This window comes from Megalops cyprinoides, chromosome 19, assembly GCF_013368585.1.
Source record: "Megalops cyprinoides isolate fMegCyp1 chromosome 19, fMegCyp1.pri, whole genome shotgun sequence".
NCBI lineage: Eukaryota > Metazoa > Chordata > Actinopteri > Elopiformes > Megalopidae > Megalops > Megalops cyprinoides.
Genome location: NC_050601.1, coordinates 17405360 through 17422380, shown reverse-complemented (window position 1 = coordinate 17422380; position 17021 = coordinate 17405360). Strand labels below are relative to the sequence as shown.

At 43.0% G+C, this 17021-nt stretch overlaps 2 protein-coding genes across 2 annotated transcripts; both read right to left on the bottom strand.

Moving 5' to 3' along the window:
- Window positions 1–718: 718 nt before the first annotated feature.
- LOC118794643 (slit homolog 1 protein-like) lies at window positions 719–2361 on the bottom strand. The gene is made up of 2 exons (XM_036552895.1): window positions 2086–2361; window positions 719–1495 (listed from the first exon to the last, which is right to left on the bottom strand). Exons 1-2 carry the CDS (start codon window positions 2359–2361, stop codon window positions 719–721), a joined length of 1053 nt encoding a protein of 350 aa, XP_036408788.1.
- Window positions 2362–6806: 4445 nt separating this feature from the next.
- Window positions 6807–16316, bottom strand: LOC118794592 (protein LSM12 homolog A-like). Its single transcript, XM_036552850.1, has 6 exons — window positions 16299–16316; window positions 15555–15710; window positions 10511–10644; window positions 9965–10074; window positions 9600–9726; window positions 6807–8149 (listed from the first exon to the last, which is right to left on the bottom strand). The coding sequence occupies exons 2-6, from the start codon at window positions 15679–15681 to the stop codon at window positions 8057–8059; spliced, it is 591 nt and encodes a 196-aa protein (XP_036408743.1). The 5' UTR covers window positions 15682–15710; window positions 16299–16316; the 3' UTR covers window positions 6807–8056.
- Between the last annotated feature and the right edge of the window lie 705 nt (window positions 16317–17021).

The following is a 17021-nucleotide window of genomic DNA, read 5'->3' as shown; positions in this document are numbered from 1 at the left end:
AAATGGTAATACATTCATGTTTTCAAACCACAGCAAAATACTTGCAAACTGTGTAATCATACTGCAATGCCTGAGAGTGCAATCCAATCTAGAGGCACCTCTCTGTCTCACACGAAAAGTCACTGACTGTACAAGACACAACCAGACTGCACTGACACTGACTGACCTTAGGGAATAAAAAATTCATTGGGCAAACCTAGCTTTGAAGTTAATCTGAAAGAGGGATATCAGATGGTGAACAACCTAACTACATCTGACGGGATGAACTGCAGACACTTCAGGTTAAGTTAAGATATAGTACTGTGCATCATACAAAGTATATTAGCAATGTCACAAGAGCATGCACTGAAGGCCTGAGGGGTTGTGGTTTTACCAGCGAATTCTGGCTTACTGAGACAGCACCTTATTAAAAGTTTGCAAGTCCAGGTCAGATTGGTTCCAGAAAACAAGTCCATTCTTGCACTTGCTTGGGCTGCCATACCGATGAGCCAGCCCCATTCTTTATGGTATCTAAGCAACACTGAGGGGCATAAGAGTGCATAGAGTTTCTGTTAGGATATCAACATGGTTCAGGACTCACACAGTGCATTTTTATTGGTAAGTCAGTTCAGACCTCTTCAGTCCATCATTAGTGGAGTGGAAAAACCTGCATTGAAGCAAGAGGGTTTGGTTGGCCAATCTGTCAATCTCGTGACACCCCGCCCCACGAACCTCAGGACTACTTCTCCTGCATGTCCGACTCCGAGTCCCCCCCGCCCTTGCCCTGGTTCTTCTTGCGGTTGCGCTCGGCCATGACGATGGCCGCGACGACGGTGACGAGCACGGTGACGGTGATGACCAGCACGGTGGCGGTCTCGGCGAAGCACAGCTGGCTGTCCACCCAGGCCAGGGAGGCGCCGGCCAGCTGCACTGGCTCGTGGCAGGTGATGTTGCGGTAGTCGTCCACGTGCAGGTGGCGCACGCTCAGAAGCTTGCTGAAGACGCGGTGCAGGTCGCAGTCGCAGCTCCACGGGTTGCCCGCCAGCTGCAGGTGGGTGCCGGGGGTGTGCAGGTTGAGGAAGGTCTTGAACCGGAGGTGCTTGAGCTGGTTGTCCTCCAGGCCCAGCAGGGAAAGGCTGTGCAGGGAGGCTAGGGCCTCCGTCTCAATTCGGGAGATGTTGTTCTGGCCCAGCAGCAGCACCTCCAGCCCCAGCAGCATGGTAAGCGTGCCCTCCTGCAGCGCCGTCAGCTGATTGGCCTGCAGGTAGAGGTGGCGCAGGCGAGAGAGGCCCCGCAGCGCGCCCAGCTCCACCATCTGGATGTGGTTGTGGCTGAGGTCCAGCTTCTCCAGGCTCTCCAGGCGCTCCAGGCTCTGGAGGTCAAGGCTCTCCAGGTGGTTGTGGTCCAGCCGCAGCTCCCGCAAGGAGGACAGGCTCTGGGAGAAATCTGGGGGCAGCCTCCGAAGCTCGTTGTAGCTCATGTCGAGCTTCTCTAGGAAGGACAGGGAGGAGAGTGCCTGGAAAGGCAAAGGGACAAGGTTTGCATTTTAAAAAGGAAGACATCTAGAACTACACCAGCCCCTGGATCATGCACCAAGTATACCTGGACTGCATCTTAATTACATCAAGAAATTTACATTTTTTAGTTAATAGCTACAACAGTCCAAGAGGACTACTTCATTTTATAAACATGGGGTTTTGCTTAATAACATTCAATGTGTGAGACTCCCAATATAAAATATACTCAAATGAGGCAACATGATGTGAACAGATTGAACATTGATCATTATTAACTGATCACTGTTTAGATAGCAGAGGGATCTGGTTATAAAACTGGTAAAAATATCCTAATTAAGTCCCTCTCCAAAAACATTTTGTATTTTCAAGTAGTGGCCTAACATGAAAGGAACACTTCTCACAACTGTCTTAACACCGTTACAAAATCATGCTATGAAAGTCATACGAAAATCAACAAAATAAAAATGTCAATGTTGATGTTGCGTCTATATCTCAGCAAATCATAGTTTCATCAAACTGTGATCATGGTGAAAAAAGTACACAATCCCCTCACTGATAAAGACTTCTTCTACGTCAGGCCTCTCATTACCTGTGGTTGCAGAAGCTGGAGTCCGCTGCTGGACAGAACCAGGATCCTAAGGGACCACAGTCCGGCAAAGGCGCGGCTCCGCAGTTCCACCAGATTATTACCACCTAGGTCTAGGAGCCAGGTGCCGTGGGGCAGACCGTGGGGCACCTGGACGAAGCCACGGGCGTGGCAGTCCACCAGGTCTGAGGACTCATAGCAGAGGCAGAGGTGGGGACACCGCTTGGAGGCCCCCACCGGAGAGACAGTGACGAGCAGGAGAGCAAGGATGCTGAGCATCTTGGGAAAGGATCGAGGGATATCTCTGCCTCTCTTCACCACAACCTTAGCTATAGCTTCAAGCGGAGCCAACCTTTACAGGGAGAAGACTTGTCCTCCAAAGTGAAAGTCTGAAAAAAATGAAGACCTGACATGTGGTGATGAAGTAAACACCTTAAAGATGTAACGCAAACCACTGGAGGGACACATGCTGTGACAAACTGGGGTGAAGATTAAAACCGTCACATTAAAATTTTAAACTGGATGCGTTCCAGCGCAACAGCGCAGGATTTGACTGACTGAACAGTGACATAATTCCTGTGATGAAAACGTATTATATAAAACGAGAGATTAGAGCAATGGGAGCAGCAGTGGTCTCATGGGTGGGTGTAGCATGGCTTTGACGTTAAAGCTTTCCACCCCCTTCCCCCAGACACACACGCACTAGCTAACTGCTATGACGCCACCCCTGTTTTCTGCGAATTGCAATTACAGCTGATTTCGATTTAATTTTTTTTTTTTTTTCTAAAATTGCGAGAACCAACCAGCGTGACTGCACTGTACTCTGTCAAACATATGTGGGCAATACATCCTTGTGTCCGTCCAATAATGCGTTTTTAATAACAGACAAATTCGACATTTGAAATGTATCTCACAGTGGCTCTGGAAAATGTGTGGTCAGCATTTAACTGTCACTTCTGACTCTACCCAGTTGGGTGTTAACGTTATTTGATGTCCCATCAGAGGATAGCATAATATAACTTAAGTAATTTAAATATATTAATTTTCATGTCCAGTGTAATCCATTTGATGCCTAGTGAGAAAAGGGTTTGGTTAAAAGGCTATGCATATTCTTATTATTTTAATTTTAATTTTATATTAAACCGTAGCCTAAACATCATTTTGTTAAGTAATATTTCTCTATCGTTGTATTAATATTATTCTGCTGACCTAATATACTTTTAGTATATAAATACATATACTTTTTGTCATATAATATACGTCTGTCTCACATACGTTTTGTAACGACATCGAAAAGCAACTGCAACTCAGAGCGACGCGCCTACATCTTATTCCAACATTAAAGCTTAACCACATTGTGCGCTGTACAAACAAATGGTGGTATTGTCTTTCAATGACCATGAATTTCAATCTCATTATTTTAAAAATGGAAAACGTCATATGCTGAATGAAAGTCAGATTGAAATTTCTATGAAACAGGATGTGTGTCCTATACCTACAAAATGCAAGGATTGCCGACAAGTAATAATTAATAAAATAGTTTCATTTCACAGCTCACTCGGAAACCAGCGGGAATCCTTTTCGAATCTGTAAGGTCATAAATGTCAGCTAACGAATGGAAAACGTTTCGATTCTGAGAACTGCATTGCATCTCAATTCAGATGAGCTCCTGTTTTCACATATCACAGGTGTAAATCTTTTTATCCTGCCCGACCTACCTGCACCTGGATGCCAACGGGAACCCCAGTTTTGAAATTCAAAGTGATTCAAGTTTAGAGTAATTAGTTTAACGTCTTTGGATTTTATTTCCATAGACTAAAATTTAAGATTTACCTCCCTGTAAAGGTCAAATGAAACTCTATGGGCTCGTTACGAAAAAGCCAGTATAGCCTGTTCTAGCACGAGTCATTTTTTCTTCTTATAAGATACACGCACGTCTATTTGTCTCATTTTGAATTACTGGACCTTACAACTTTTGGTACTGAGTACATGCATCAATGCGTAATATTGTGCCTGTACCTCTGGTTATATGATCAAAGTAATATAAAGCTGTTACCTCACAATCTCCATCGTAGTGTCTTCTGTCATTCAAAGCTGGGATTGCTACTCATGCGCATATCAATAAAACATGCATTCCCCCAGATATCACAACCGTCGTATCTGTTTTGGTCCCTCGTCTGTCACAGTTGACAAAACCATCAAATGGATTTTAACTCAGAAGAGAGTATTAACTGTTATTGCCCTGGTAACCAGCTGTCACACAATCTCTCTAATTTACGTTACATAATACAAGCAGATCTACTGTCTGTTTCTTGAAAATATAATACTGGATGGTTTCTTGGTCTTTTCGCATACTCATCTTATAATATATAGCCATGTGCTTACAGAACATACCTTTTTCCTCAAAAACCAGAAATATGTGGATCCAGTCTGAATACTTCGTCCCAGTGGCCACGAATTACAAAGGACATCACTGGTGGAATTTTGCTGAAAGAACTCGAGGAAACTAAAGTGAAACGCTTTGACGAGGGGTGACGGTGAAACAGGAATCCCCGGCGGTCTAAATAATACATAAAATGTCATGTTGACCAAGAGATGGAAGGGGTACAGTTTCTGCGCACTCCGTGCACTTCTTTAAGCCGCTACACTGGGACAATGGAAAATATCCCCCAAGTAACATCAATTATTGAACAGGCCGACGCAATGCGTTGTCCTGCATCTCTGGTACTCAAATAATAGATGTTAATCGTGTTATGTCTTGTTAGAAAGGAAAACGATCAATGCACACGGTACAAATAAGTGTGCCTGAAGAAATGAGCAGATCAGAGATGAAATTTTACGTGGACTCGATTCATTTATGTCAGATATTTCTGTGATACATCGTTCAAAATAAATGCACGTCAAAGACGTGGGTTTAACCAAAAAGGTGCAGTTTCGATTAACATGGGGCAATGCCAAATGAATCAACAGATATCCAACTGCTCATAGGCTAATATTGTAAACTATCTAGCTGCATTGGACAGGGGCCTCTGCCAAGTGAATAAATAATGCAGTTTAATATCCAATTTGTTTTAAATCGACTCACTCAAACCAGGGAGTGTGAAGGGTTTCTGTACACCTGCCAGGGCTGCACCGTCGCCTGGCACGTTATTTATTCACACTCGGTTGCAGCCGTTACTAAAACTATTATTCCCTCTGCTGGTAAAACCAAGTTAGTGCACATCGAAGTTTCTTCATGAAAGACGCACGCATTTTATGAGGAACTCTGTCGGCTCAGCAGCAACAGCAGAATAAACTGCAGCTTATTTTAAGGCTTAGTCAAACGTCACCATATGAAAAAAAAAACTCCCAATTAATCTATACAGAATTGGACATTAGTACCGATGATGAATGAATTGATGATTTACCACTGACTTGTCTATCAGTCAAAACAAAAACAAACCAAAAACAACGAATTAGTCGGGTTTTGAACATATTTTGCGCCTCAGTATTTTACTAATTTAGCGTCGTATCACTGTGAAGCAGCAATCGCTTCGGACAAAATTTTAAAAAGAAGAAAAGGGAGAAAGGGCCTATTCAAACGCATTTACAGCATTTAACATTTTTCCTTTAGCAGCAGGAAGCGCACTTTACAGAATAGTCATACTTCTACAATAACAGGCAACTGAAATTCAAGTTGATGTATTGGAATGCAATGTTTTATAGATCACGATTAAGCATTATTAGCCTGTTACTTGGTAATATTGATCTTGCTTTCAGGTGTCACAGTTTCCATATAATGACCCTGGTAATGTTCCCCTAATGATCAGTTTTAAGTTAAACAGTTCATGTTCAGCATTGTCTTGACACCTCAGCTAGTAATGTTTCACTATTCTGCACCTATGTCCTTGTTCTTGTGGTTTTTCAACCATGTAGTTTGTGGCATATAGTTAGTGGCCATCTCTGACTTAATCTTTGCTGACGAAGTGAACAATGTTACACGTGAACAAACCTCCAGAATATGTCTAATTCCACCCTAAAGTCAAAAACTGCAATAACCCACAGACTTGCCATAGAAAAATATGTGGCACACTGATATTTCATACTTAAGGCATGATGGCTAACCAGTTACCTTACAAATGCAGACTGGCAAATGTAGTCCTTTTTCTGTGAAGCATGGCTAGATTGTGAGATGGATGAGGGTTTACTTTGGTCCACTGGTAAAAGCTATCACAGGGAGTGAGCCATTACATATATATATGTGTGTGTGTGTTTGTGTGAGAGGGAGAGAGAGAAAGTTACTACACACAGACATAGGTTTTTGACATTTATTTCAGTCTCGTGAATCCACCTCACTGTTGGCATCCAATCTCCTCAAGGACATTAAAAAATAAAATCTATGGAGAGTAGAGGTTTGTTTTTCATTTTTATTTTCATGTTGCTATTTAAAAAATAAAAATAAAATATTGGGAAAGAAACCGACAGTAGCCTCGCTCTCATTCCTCGGCTGCCCGGAAAAGAATGCGGCTGGCCTTCATGTTATTTATCCCCACTAACCAATTCTGGATCAGGCAACAAAGGCTCAAACATAAATACTTTTTTTATGTCAAGTACAATTTTCTTTCCAGAGAGGGACACAAGAGTGTCCTGTAGACATACACACAGAGTGGGGATGCTTACCAAGTACAATCCTGAACAGAAGTTTGCCTTAGAACAGGAATGCAATGGGGGGGGGGGGGGGGGGGGGGGAGGTAATTCATCTGCCAGGCATAACCATATGGGAAGAATGTATTTAAGAGCAGAAAAAAAATAAGAGTATTTAATAATACTTCAGAAAAGTGGTCCCATCATATAAGAGGTATCTTTAATGTAGAATTAAGGACCGTTTAAGGTAGAGTTTCTCTCTATATATTAAAAAAAAGTACCACTTGATCAAGTTTTGTATTCATTGTTCCAAACCTGCTCTGCCACCGTTTCACCTGCCTTGGTTTGTTACTTTACCTTTGGGAGTCACAGAAGTAGCTTTTACTGTAGACCTTGCCTATGCTGGGGCTTCACATCATCATGTAAAGTAAACCACAGTCACATTAAGAATGGTAAGCAAATTACTCCCCGCTTCTCAGTCAATAACGCAAGACGTTTTGGCAGAGGTTACAATAAATCAATGCCATTTCAGTTCAGTTCAAAGGGGACAAACGCATTTCAAAAGAAATGAGGAGGGGGGTGGGGGGGAGCAGACATTAAAGTTAAACAATCCAAAGAGATGCTCATCAGGACTTTTCTCAAAGAGGGTGCAACTCCCCTTCATTATCGACACCCTCCTAGAAAAACGTCCAGGCCATCAACAAGAACCCTTCTCATTTTCCTTAGTAAGTGCAATTTCTCTGTGTAATCTCTCTCTGTCCCACTTGCACACGATAACGTTGGCATCCTTTCCATTGAATGTTATAAAAAATAACCTTTCGCTTTCCAAAAAAGCTATTAAAATTACAGTATTACAGTCAGAATGTTTTGTTACTTTTATTTTAGAAAATGTCCTTTTGTATATGTGTGGTGTTTCCAGTCACATTTTGATGAAAACAAAAAAAAAATGTAGAACATGGATACAGCAGAAAGGAAACAGTATCTAAAATAAAGCTAACAAAGTTTTCTGACTACTCTCTTTCGTCATGGAGAAATCAAAGAGAGAAAACAGGGGGCTGAGAGCCCGAGCGGATCGGTGTGGTGTTTGGAGGGGTGGAGGATTGGGGGGTGGGGAGTTGGGTGAGGAAACCTTTTCCTTAAGGTGTTTTTTTTTTTTTTTTTTTTAAAAATCTAATTTGGAGCATTTACCTTTTCCCTCTTATTTTCATAAATGGTAGCGGTCCCCGGGACCTTTGAGGCCCTTGGCCCTCCTCACGACCTCAGACACCGAGGGTGAGGAAACGGCGGCCATGTCTGGCAATGGAAACATACTGCCTCTTGCGTCTTCCCCGAGCCGGACCCAACCGCCGGCTCAAGATGATAAAGTGGAGTCCTTCTGTGTTTGCTGTGCTTGTGAACGCTGCACTGACTTCTGGCTTTCCATATCTCTAAAATGTTTCTCAACCTGCACAGAGGTGGCGAAACACAACAGGGGCACAAAGGTACACATTAATGCAAGCACTTACAAGGAGAAGACACACTCAGACGTCCTTGCTGAAAGGTTTCTCATGTAGACAAATGTTTACAGAAGTACCACTTTTCCTGAGAACGTAAAATAGATGTTTGCCTATACTTCTAGAGGGCTGAAATAATCCAAATTTGCCAACAATGTTATAATTACCAACTTCCCTGTCAAAACTGACAGTGTATAAAGTATACAAAAAATGAATTTAAAAACTCCCAGCACATTTGAAGTTAGTAGACTCAATAGCTGCTTATGATCTGACAAAGGCAACATTATTTTCTTACACTGCTGAAGGTAGATTACAAAATGCAGCCAGCAAAATAGAAATAAATATTTTTAAAACTCTGGAGCAAAGGTCAATTCTTATGCACATCCATGGCCTCTCATATTTAATGGCAAGCTAAGTGAAACCGGTATCATCAGAAAATATTTTTATCATCAGTGTAGGATTGCAATGAATACACAACTGCATGTGGACATTGCTTCTCCACTTAAATTTAAAAACCCCATCAGAACATACATCAGTAACACATAACTTCTGGTTTTAAGTGTGAGAAGAAACCATACTAGTTTATTTCAGCCAAATTAATGCACCCACATTAGGCTAGGAGTTGTGAGTGGGTTTCCCTGATTAGCAGCAGGAAGAGAGAAAGGTATGCCAACATCAGTCAGAAACACCAGAGCTTAACACATTGCTTGCCCTGTTTTTCATATCATTTTATTGCCTTGATTCCAAATTAAAGGCTTGGATCCCTACAGATTTCCACTCGCTATCAGAGACGCGTGAAAATGGGCTGATGGTGAGTGTACACATGCTACACATGCTTGTCCAGCACAGCTGTGGAAATGCTTCTTACATTCTATAAACCAGTCGACTGGGCTATATCCCAGCATTGCGTCTACCTCCCCACAGGAACCCATTCAGAAAAGCCGCACAAGTACAGCATAATGATATGACAGCAATGTTGTTGAGAACAAGCATATTACAAATGACTTGTGTCAAAGATACAACTCAATCTAATATAAGCAGCCTACACTGACCTAAAAGAATGACCACAATCTTAGGCATTCATCAAATGTACATTTTGAGGGTGTAAATTGAATGTAAATTATGAATGAGTATCTAGTCATCCACACCAAATTCAACTATACTAAAACACACCAAGTCAATTGATACGTGCCATACATCACCTTTGCGTTTTTCTCAGATTGTGAGATGTTAGGTAGGCACTAAAGCTACACTTGAAAGTATTTTTCGGCTCCCAGAGCTACCCCAGAGTCCTCTGTAAAAGGGCTGAAGCCCAACGCAAACAGCTGCCTGCTGCATCAGTGAGAGGGCCGTGTTCATCATAACGACAGTGTTTATTTGCAGAAGGGGCAGGACACTCACTATTTTGCGTACGTGACTCAAAGCGCTTCCCTCTTTGCCTTTGCAGTTCTCCACTTGGTAAGGCGGCGTGATCACGACGTCGTCCATCACGATTATGTTCTTCTCCTGCCATTTACAGTCTTTGATGCTGCAAAGCACGACAGTAGTGGGGTTACGCCTGGGCGGGTACAATAACAGAGGCCAATGCATCCTCCACTAAACGTGGAGGAACAGCGTGCTTCAGCTAGCAACGCTGTGACAAGCAAACATCACCCCTCGAAACTGTAACCATGCATGCGTCAAACTGAATGCCTCTGAACAATATGACCACCCCTTCTACTGGCCACTCATCATGATGATCAGGTCGAAGGTGGGGGAAAACTTACGTTTTATGTATAGTCTGGAAAAGCTGCTGGCCCTCCACTGACACTCCAGCGCTAATTGCATATGCTTGGGACAATTTGTCTTCCTTTTCTGTCCGTGCTCGATTGGCAAGCTGTGAAAAGATTTGTTTCCCAGGTTAGCTCCTGTTTCAACAAAAACCATGCATCATCACTTCAGGAATACAAAATGGATTTTTTGCTCTGAACACAAAAAAAAAAGACTCAGACAGTTGCTTCAATGACTGAAAGGGCACCTACAATGGTTCTGCAAAAAATACACAGGGAAAGCACTTGGTTGGTCATACCGCACATTAACCAACCACCTTTGTAGGGCAAGAGGTTCAATGGTTTCATTTTTAAAACTAGATGGATGTGTTCAAGTTCTAGTATTGACTCATTAATGACTCATCACCATTTTTGTGTACTTTCAAATAAAGGCATAAACTTCAAATCCGTCAATAAGGCCAAAACAAAGACTAAATAATCGCAGCTCTGCTCCCTCACTTCCTCTCTGGGGTTAGTCACAGGTGCTGTAGGTGGGTGTCTTACCTTATTAACATTCAGTGATGCTAGAGGAGGAGGAGTTTCAGTGCGGTCATTGATTATATCCACTTCTGAAACGTAGGCTAAATTAATCAGGACGACGTCGTTCAGGTTGGGCTTTCCACTGGAGGGGGCGCATTCTGGGAAGCGGTGGAGTCAAGGCAAAGGAACGCGAAATATGCAGTCAGACCTGCTTCAAACGGCAAGGGCACCAGAAGACAAACCAGCTGCATCCAAACCTGTCTAGCACAACGCCTGCTGCCTGTGTGTCACAGACAGAAAGCATTGCTCGATTGCCATTTGGTTTTATGGGGGAAACGCAGGAAAGGATTATGGAATGCACAAAACCGCATCTAAAAGCACCATCTATGGAAATCATGTATACAAGTATGTTGAGCTACTGTTATTATTATAATAATAAACACCCTTATCCAGAGACTTATGAAGGTTACACTTTTTAACATGTTACCCATTTATACAGCTTGATATTTGCTGAGGAATTTCTGGGTTAGGTCCCCTGCCCAAGGGCTGTACAGCAGCGCCCCAGTAGGGAATCAAATGGGAAACCTTTCAGCAATGTGTCCTGCTCCTTACCACTATGCTACACTGCCATTACTCTGTAAATCTGCATTCGTGTTCCCAGAAATGGGAGCTCTTGGTACGGGACTGAGAATAGGGTTCAGACACAAAGAGTTCAGACAGTATAATCAACAGTCTTGTGGACTTCCTTTCTATGAGCTAAGAGGCTTGCTATTGTGTTACTTACAGCTCTCTGTCAAGTTCAGCATCGACTGACCTCTAAGCTTTGGGAACATGCTTGTCTGTAGCCTAGGAAACCATTCACGGGCTTGTTCATGGCAATCCATAAAAAGTATTATAGTACAGCTTCCCCTTGAAAGAACAATAAAATGGCTCACAGCAAGAGCTTTCCAATGGGATGGAGAGTGAAAACAAAACTTCAACTTCAAACCAGGTGACGTGGATTCACCACAAAAAGGCAGCGGTTATATTAGTGTGATGTTCAGGAAACAGCCATACACATACAACCTTTGATTTTAAACACAAAGTGCATTCTTATTCTTCTCATGAAAAATCTCCCACATCTAGCGAAAACCTTTAACATGACTGTACATATACCTGACATCTTTAACTGACCTTGTGTTTTGACTTTGTGTGTCTTAAGTGTAGTATTTTGGCATTTTTCAGTATCTGAGATCTGAACACAATATAAAATGGCTGTTTTACTAATCAATATTTTTTTAAGTAAAGTTCACTGAAACAGTCAGGAGAGTTTCCTTCATGTGACAGTTTCATACAGCCGACACAGGAATCCACTTTTAGGTTGTTCTTTTGTCAGTTAAAGAAAGAAAGAAAAAAAAAAAAAACTTCAGTGTTGAGATTTGTTAGTTCAATCAAACGTTGTATAGTATATGTCTATGTGTCTACAGTATATGTACATGATGTACAGCACATCAGCCACTTGACTGACATTTCAGCATAAGTGTTCATCAATTTATTAAGTATTTAATGCAGAATTTAATGCCACTTTATCCACAACACTGACCAATGCACTTTTTTATAGTATAAACATGTAAAAAATGGTTATATTTCAATTCTTTACCAAGGCCATGTGATTTCCAGTTCCCATCCCTGGTATAAACCATCCCATCATAAATGTCCATTTCTTGAATGGCTTTACATGAAATAAAGGGATTGCTGAATGAAGTACAAAGCACTCTGGCGCTGTTAAGAAATGGACAGTGTTGGCCTGTGCGGTGTGCATGACCAGCTTGACAAGCTCACTGGTATGGTCGCCAGCCATGACCACTCACTGCAGTCAACTGCCCCTCAGATTGCATCTAATGCACCACTGACAAATCTCTTTTCCATGTGTGTGTTTCCATTACACACAATTCCTTCTTATCAAGGAGTCAAAATGAACAGCACATGGCAAAACAAAAGAAAAGATGGCTTCCATGGCCACAAACTCACAAAACATCTTGGTTAATGACCACTGAAAGCTAGTTCTCTACTGTGCCGACATGTATGGATAATCGCGTCCCACCAAAGACCCCAGCCCCTATGAAGTCCAGTCAACTAAGGCATTGTCGAAGATAACCTTAAGCACATGGACAAATAACCCCTAAGCCTTGCATTTATTCCAGTAACACAGGAATGAACCAGGGACAACAGTCCATCACCTAGTAAGCACTGACAAACTTACACAGACAATGCAGGTCAAGTTCCCGGGTGATAATGTGTAAATGTGGTCTTCAGTGAGTTCAAACTGCCCAAACTGTCACCTTCACAAAAAAACAAATTAATTTCATGTCAAAAGTGTCCGAAGCCACCTTAAAGATGGGCACCCTTGTGTTGGACTGGCACCTGGTGCTTCGACAGCCTGTGCTTCACTGCAAGCAGAACGCGAGGACACTTCCAACACGTCACATCAGCATATACTGCGTCTGCCGTGTTTCTTTGTTCGCCTCGCCGCGAGCTATGAGGCCGCACGCTAACGCTAGCAAGCACAAAGCACTGAGAAATGCTCTGCATATAGGAGCAACAACGTGACACAGAGACAGACTGCTCTGGTAGTTAATGAGCCACACGGGACGGACACCCGCAATGCTCATGCCATTGTCCAACAGTCCCACTATCGCTCCTACGGCCAAGCAAGGCATGCTTTCATGGGAGAGGCAGTGTTGGAATGACACAAAACAAGCAATGATGTACAGGTCAGGGAATTGCTTCAAACTCCTCACAAACTTGGCTATACCCAGCTGTCCTAGGATCACCCAGTAATAAAAATATTGTACAGACAATAAATGCTGTTTGGTAAAGATTAACTTTGCCTGCACTCTTACGACCAGTGAACTATTCTGTACGCAAGAATGTGAAATATCCAAGCTCAACTTAAGTTTGAAGGCTTCACTGTAGATCATTCAGACGTTCACTGGTACATTTAATTAGGATTATGATATAGCAATGCAAAGTGCAATAAGAGACCCAATAAGAGCAATAAGAGCAATGAACATGATGAAATCCACTCTAGGAAGCCACCCTCTGACAGACCATTTATGGAACGGGTGAGTGACACAAACTGGGAGCACATCGCCTTGTGTAACATCGGACAAAATTTTACAATGCTGACTTACACTTCCCAGAACCTGCCAGTGTCAGGTAAGCAAGCCGCGACGTATCTGCATCTAACAAGTTCATTCCTTCACTAACACTTCCTCTACCGTGGTAGTTACCCATCATCCCTTGCAACCTCTTATCGCCCAGTCAAACTGAAACTGCTTGGACACTAGCTGTTCAGTACATGGCGGGGCTTCACTTGCGTTTTTGAAAAACCACATGTCATTTAGCTACTCTTCTCTACGATAACTGGCTAAAAGATGCTGGCAGTCTGCTTACTTCACGCTGGTCATTCCGAAAAGTACCGAATTCGTTAGTTTGCGTTAGAACAGCCAGTAGCGTGAGCTATGCATGTACAATGCGACCTTTTAAACGGCACTGTACCGTCACTGTAGTCAGCTGCCCAACTTCGCATTGCGAAGTAACAGTCGAATCATCTCACATCAGCAACACAATCAAAGTACTGGTTAGACACAGATAGGTAGCACAGCTCAACTTTACCTCGTCACCTTATTACCTAACACAACCCCACTGAAGACCGAGCTGGACCTGCTATACACTAACGTAGCTAGCGTATGCCATTTAAAACACGACACCCACGGACTCAAAACAAGATAACAAGCAACTTAGTTACATTTGCGAGAGGAGAATTCTGCTATCGCTAACGTTCGCCAGCATGCTAACCCGCTGTGCGCCTTTGTTCGCTAGCAAACTAATTCACAAACACACCGGCTAACTAACAGGCCCATACCCAAAAGAAACCATAACAGAGCACACAAACGGCATCGCTCTAGCATGTAGCTAACGCTAGCCAGTTAGCTGTCCAGCCAGATACGAGCAGGCCTAAAATATTTCCCCACTTCGTCCGACACCACACGGGTGTGCGGCTACAGCCCCACGCCTAACACAAGTCAGCTAGTTAGACGCTAACGAGCCATCCAATCTCTAGCTAATGCCAACTACTACATGAATGGAACGACAGATAACCTTACACTAAAGACCTGGTTATCTTAACGTTCCTACAAACACTGCCCATAACGCTGTGTTAGCTAACCTGGTTAACGACATTGGCAACGCAGACATTGCATTACCACTTGAGAGCTAACTTGCTCCCACGTAACCGCAGTCTGTACCTCGCTGGACAGCAATCAAGAGTGACAAAGTGAACCCTGCCCACTGTTCTCCATTCATACACACACCATGCTAGTCAGCTAACAGGTTAGCCAGCGAGCGGGCAGAAACTCCGTGGAGGAGTGGGTCCTAGCTAGGTAGCTGGCTAGCCAGAAATATGACCAGAGGACGATTTGCCTACCCATCCTTTACCGTAGTCAGTATGTAGATAGATAGCTAGTCAGCCAACTTACAAACTAAATGGAGAATCTGTAGCCATACAGAAGATATGGTTCCCGCTGAATGTTGCTCTTCTCTGTTCTACATAAAATAGACATAACAAATGGAGGCACGATGCTCCAATCGGAGCTGCAAGATAGTGATCCCTCTAGCTAAAAGCAATTGATCACAATAGCTGGCTACCCCTTCTAGCTAGCCAACTAGAAAGCTAGCTAGCTAATTAGCTACTACAAATCACATGAGCCACAGCTAACTTATCTAGTGAAACGTACAGCTATATAGGCCCAAGCCCCAACAACATTACCTGGCTTTTGGTCATTCTGAACAGAAACTGCAACTCAAGGACACTGTTCATCCACAGTAAGACTGGGTCCAAAGGGATCGGACAAACCCTGTGTAGCAAGCTAGCCAGCCATGTAGGATGGGGACACGGACAGCCAGTCTCCCGTTACGCGGATCACTATTTGGCATAAGTGGCCAGTTACCCCCCCAGGCCCCTCGCAGGCAAAGAGATCGCTCATTCAATAACACTGAGAAAATAACAATGGGAAAAAAAGGATACTCAGTGTCAGCATCTTGGACTGGTAGTCAAAAGCCACGACCTCCCCTTGCAGGCGCTGCCCCAAGCAGGTGAGGCAGGAGACATGGCTCCCAACGCTAAAATACTCCCCCGGTCCAGGAGCCGCCATCTTCTCCGCCAGGAAACCGGAGCGCCAGCCTTTACGTAAACATACGCGGTAACGTCACAGGGACGAGAGTGGGGCGTGTCAAAAGGCTCGGTCTCTTTTGAGTGTGATTTGACACCCTTGCGTACACATTTGGTCGTTAATCACGTCACGACATTTTGCGATGTGACAAACACGTGACTGTTTCATTTTCTTTTAAAGAAAGTAGTTTCACATATTACACAATCTAAATGCGATGAGACACAGTGTATGATTCAATGATTCCTTTTTTTTTTTTAAATTTAACCCAGGCTAAGTTTTTCACATGACCAAGATCAGTTACAGCATCTTGGCCACCTACCGGATCGCATCAGTCTGTCACTGATTTTCAATGTGGGAATACCAGCCACGCACGGCGCTATTATTTATCTCCTAAACTGGGAAAAGCAGTGGCAAGCCAATAGGCCACCTCTTTCTTTCGTGCTGTCATGTAAACGTAGTCAGTGTCACAAAGACATGCAAAAAAGAGGTGGCGCTATCGATCTCTGAACTGGGCACTAACACGCCCCTGAATATACTAGGCATTCTGCCATGTCCTCTCTGGATCTCTACCACACATGCTAGGGTCTAAAGTAAACTACCTGTCCTTGTGTCCTTCTTCCTCATCAGTTTCTTCTTGATGGAGGGTCTGGGAGGCCATGACCTTCAAGTTGGGCCTGTATCCTCTCCTCGTGACAAAGGGGAAGAGGCACAAGTTACATTGCAGAAGTAAGAATGGCCATGTTTGTTTGGTTTCTATCTAAAGAAGAAAGAAAGGTTTTGAAAGACTGATATAAAGTGAAAAATAAGTCAACACCTTTTACCATTCATCTGAAAGAAATGCAGACCTTGAGAATATGGGTTGCAGGAACATTTGGTCACTGGATTTGTATGCCCTATAATTTTGGATGTCTGTCTCACTAGGAACACAAGTGTCATTTGTCACACCAATAGCATTGGCAGTAACTTTGAAGAATCTATTGTTAGTGTTTTCTCGTACAACAGGTTTTTTCTCTTGATGTTTGTTCGTTGAAGCCATATACACAGTTAATCTTTTTTTGCAAATGTGAGTCATGTTCTGATCTGCATTGGCATGAACTTCTCATGTGGTGGCCACAACTCAGCCAGTCAACTCTGAGTTCACAGTTTAATTAATAATCACTGATGGGCTAAAGCCTTAGCAGAATCCACACAATAACAGTGCAAAATATTTGAATTTGAGAAAATGATGAGGCAGAATAATGACCAGCAAGAGATAAATGGTGTCATTTTTTCAATGTGTCTCATTTTTTCCATTGGGAAAAAAAAAAAAAAAGTCAGACAGA

Excerpts from the sequence above, each read along its gene's own strand:
- LOC118794643 (XM_036552895.1), bottom strand. The coding sequence starts at position 2,361 with ATGCTCAGCATCCTTGCTCTCCTGCTCGTCACTGTCTCTCCGGTGGGG. Across the intron at positions 1,496-2,085 it reads TCCAGCTTCTGCAACCACAG|GCACTCTCCTCCCTGTCCTT; the intron begins GTAATGAGAGGC and ends TTGCCTTTCCAG.
- LOC118794592 (XM_036552850.1), bottom strand. The coding sequence starts at position 15,681 with ATGGCGGCTCCTGGACCGGGGGAGTATTTTAGCGTTGGGAGCCATGTC. Across the intron at positions 9,727-9,964 it reads TTCCAGACTATACATAAAAC|CATCAAAGACTGTAAATGGC; the intron begins GTAAGTTTTCCC and ends CGTGCTTTGCAG. Across the intron at positions 8,150-9,599 it reads TGAGTCACGTACGCAAAATA|GTTGAGAAACATTTTAGAGA; the intron begins GTGAGTGTCCTG and ends ACCTCTGTGCAG.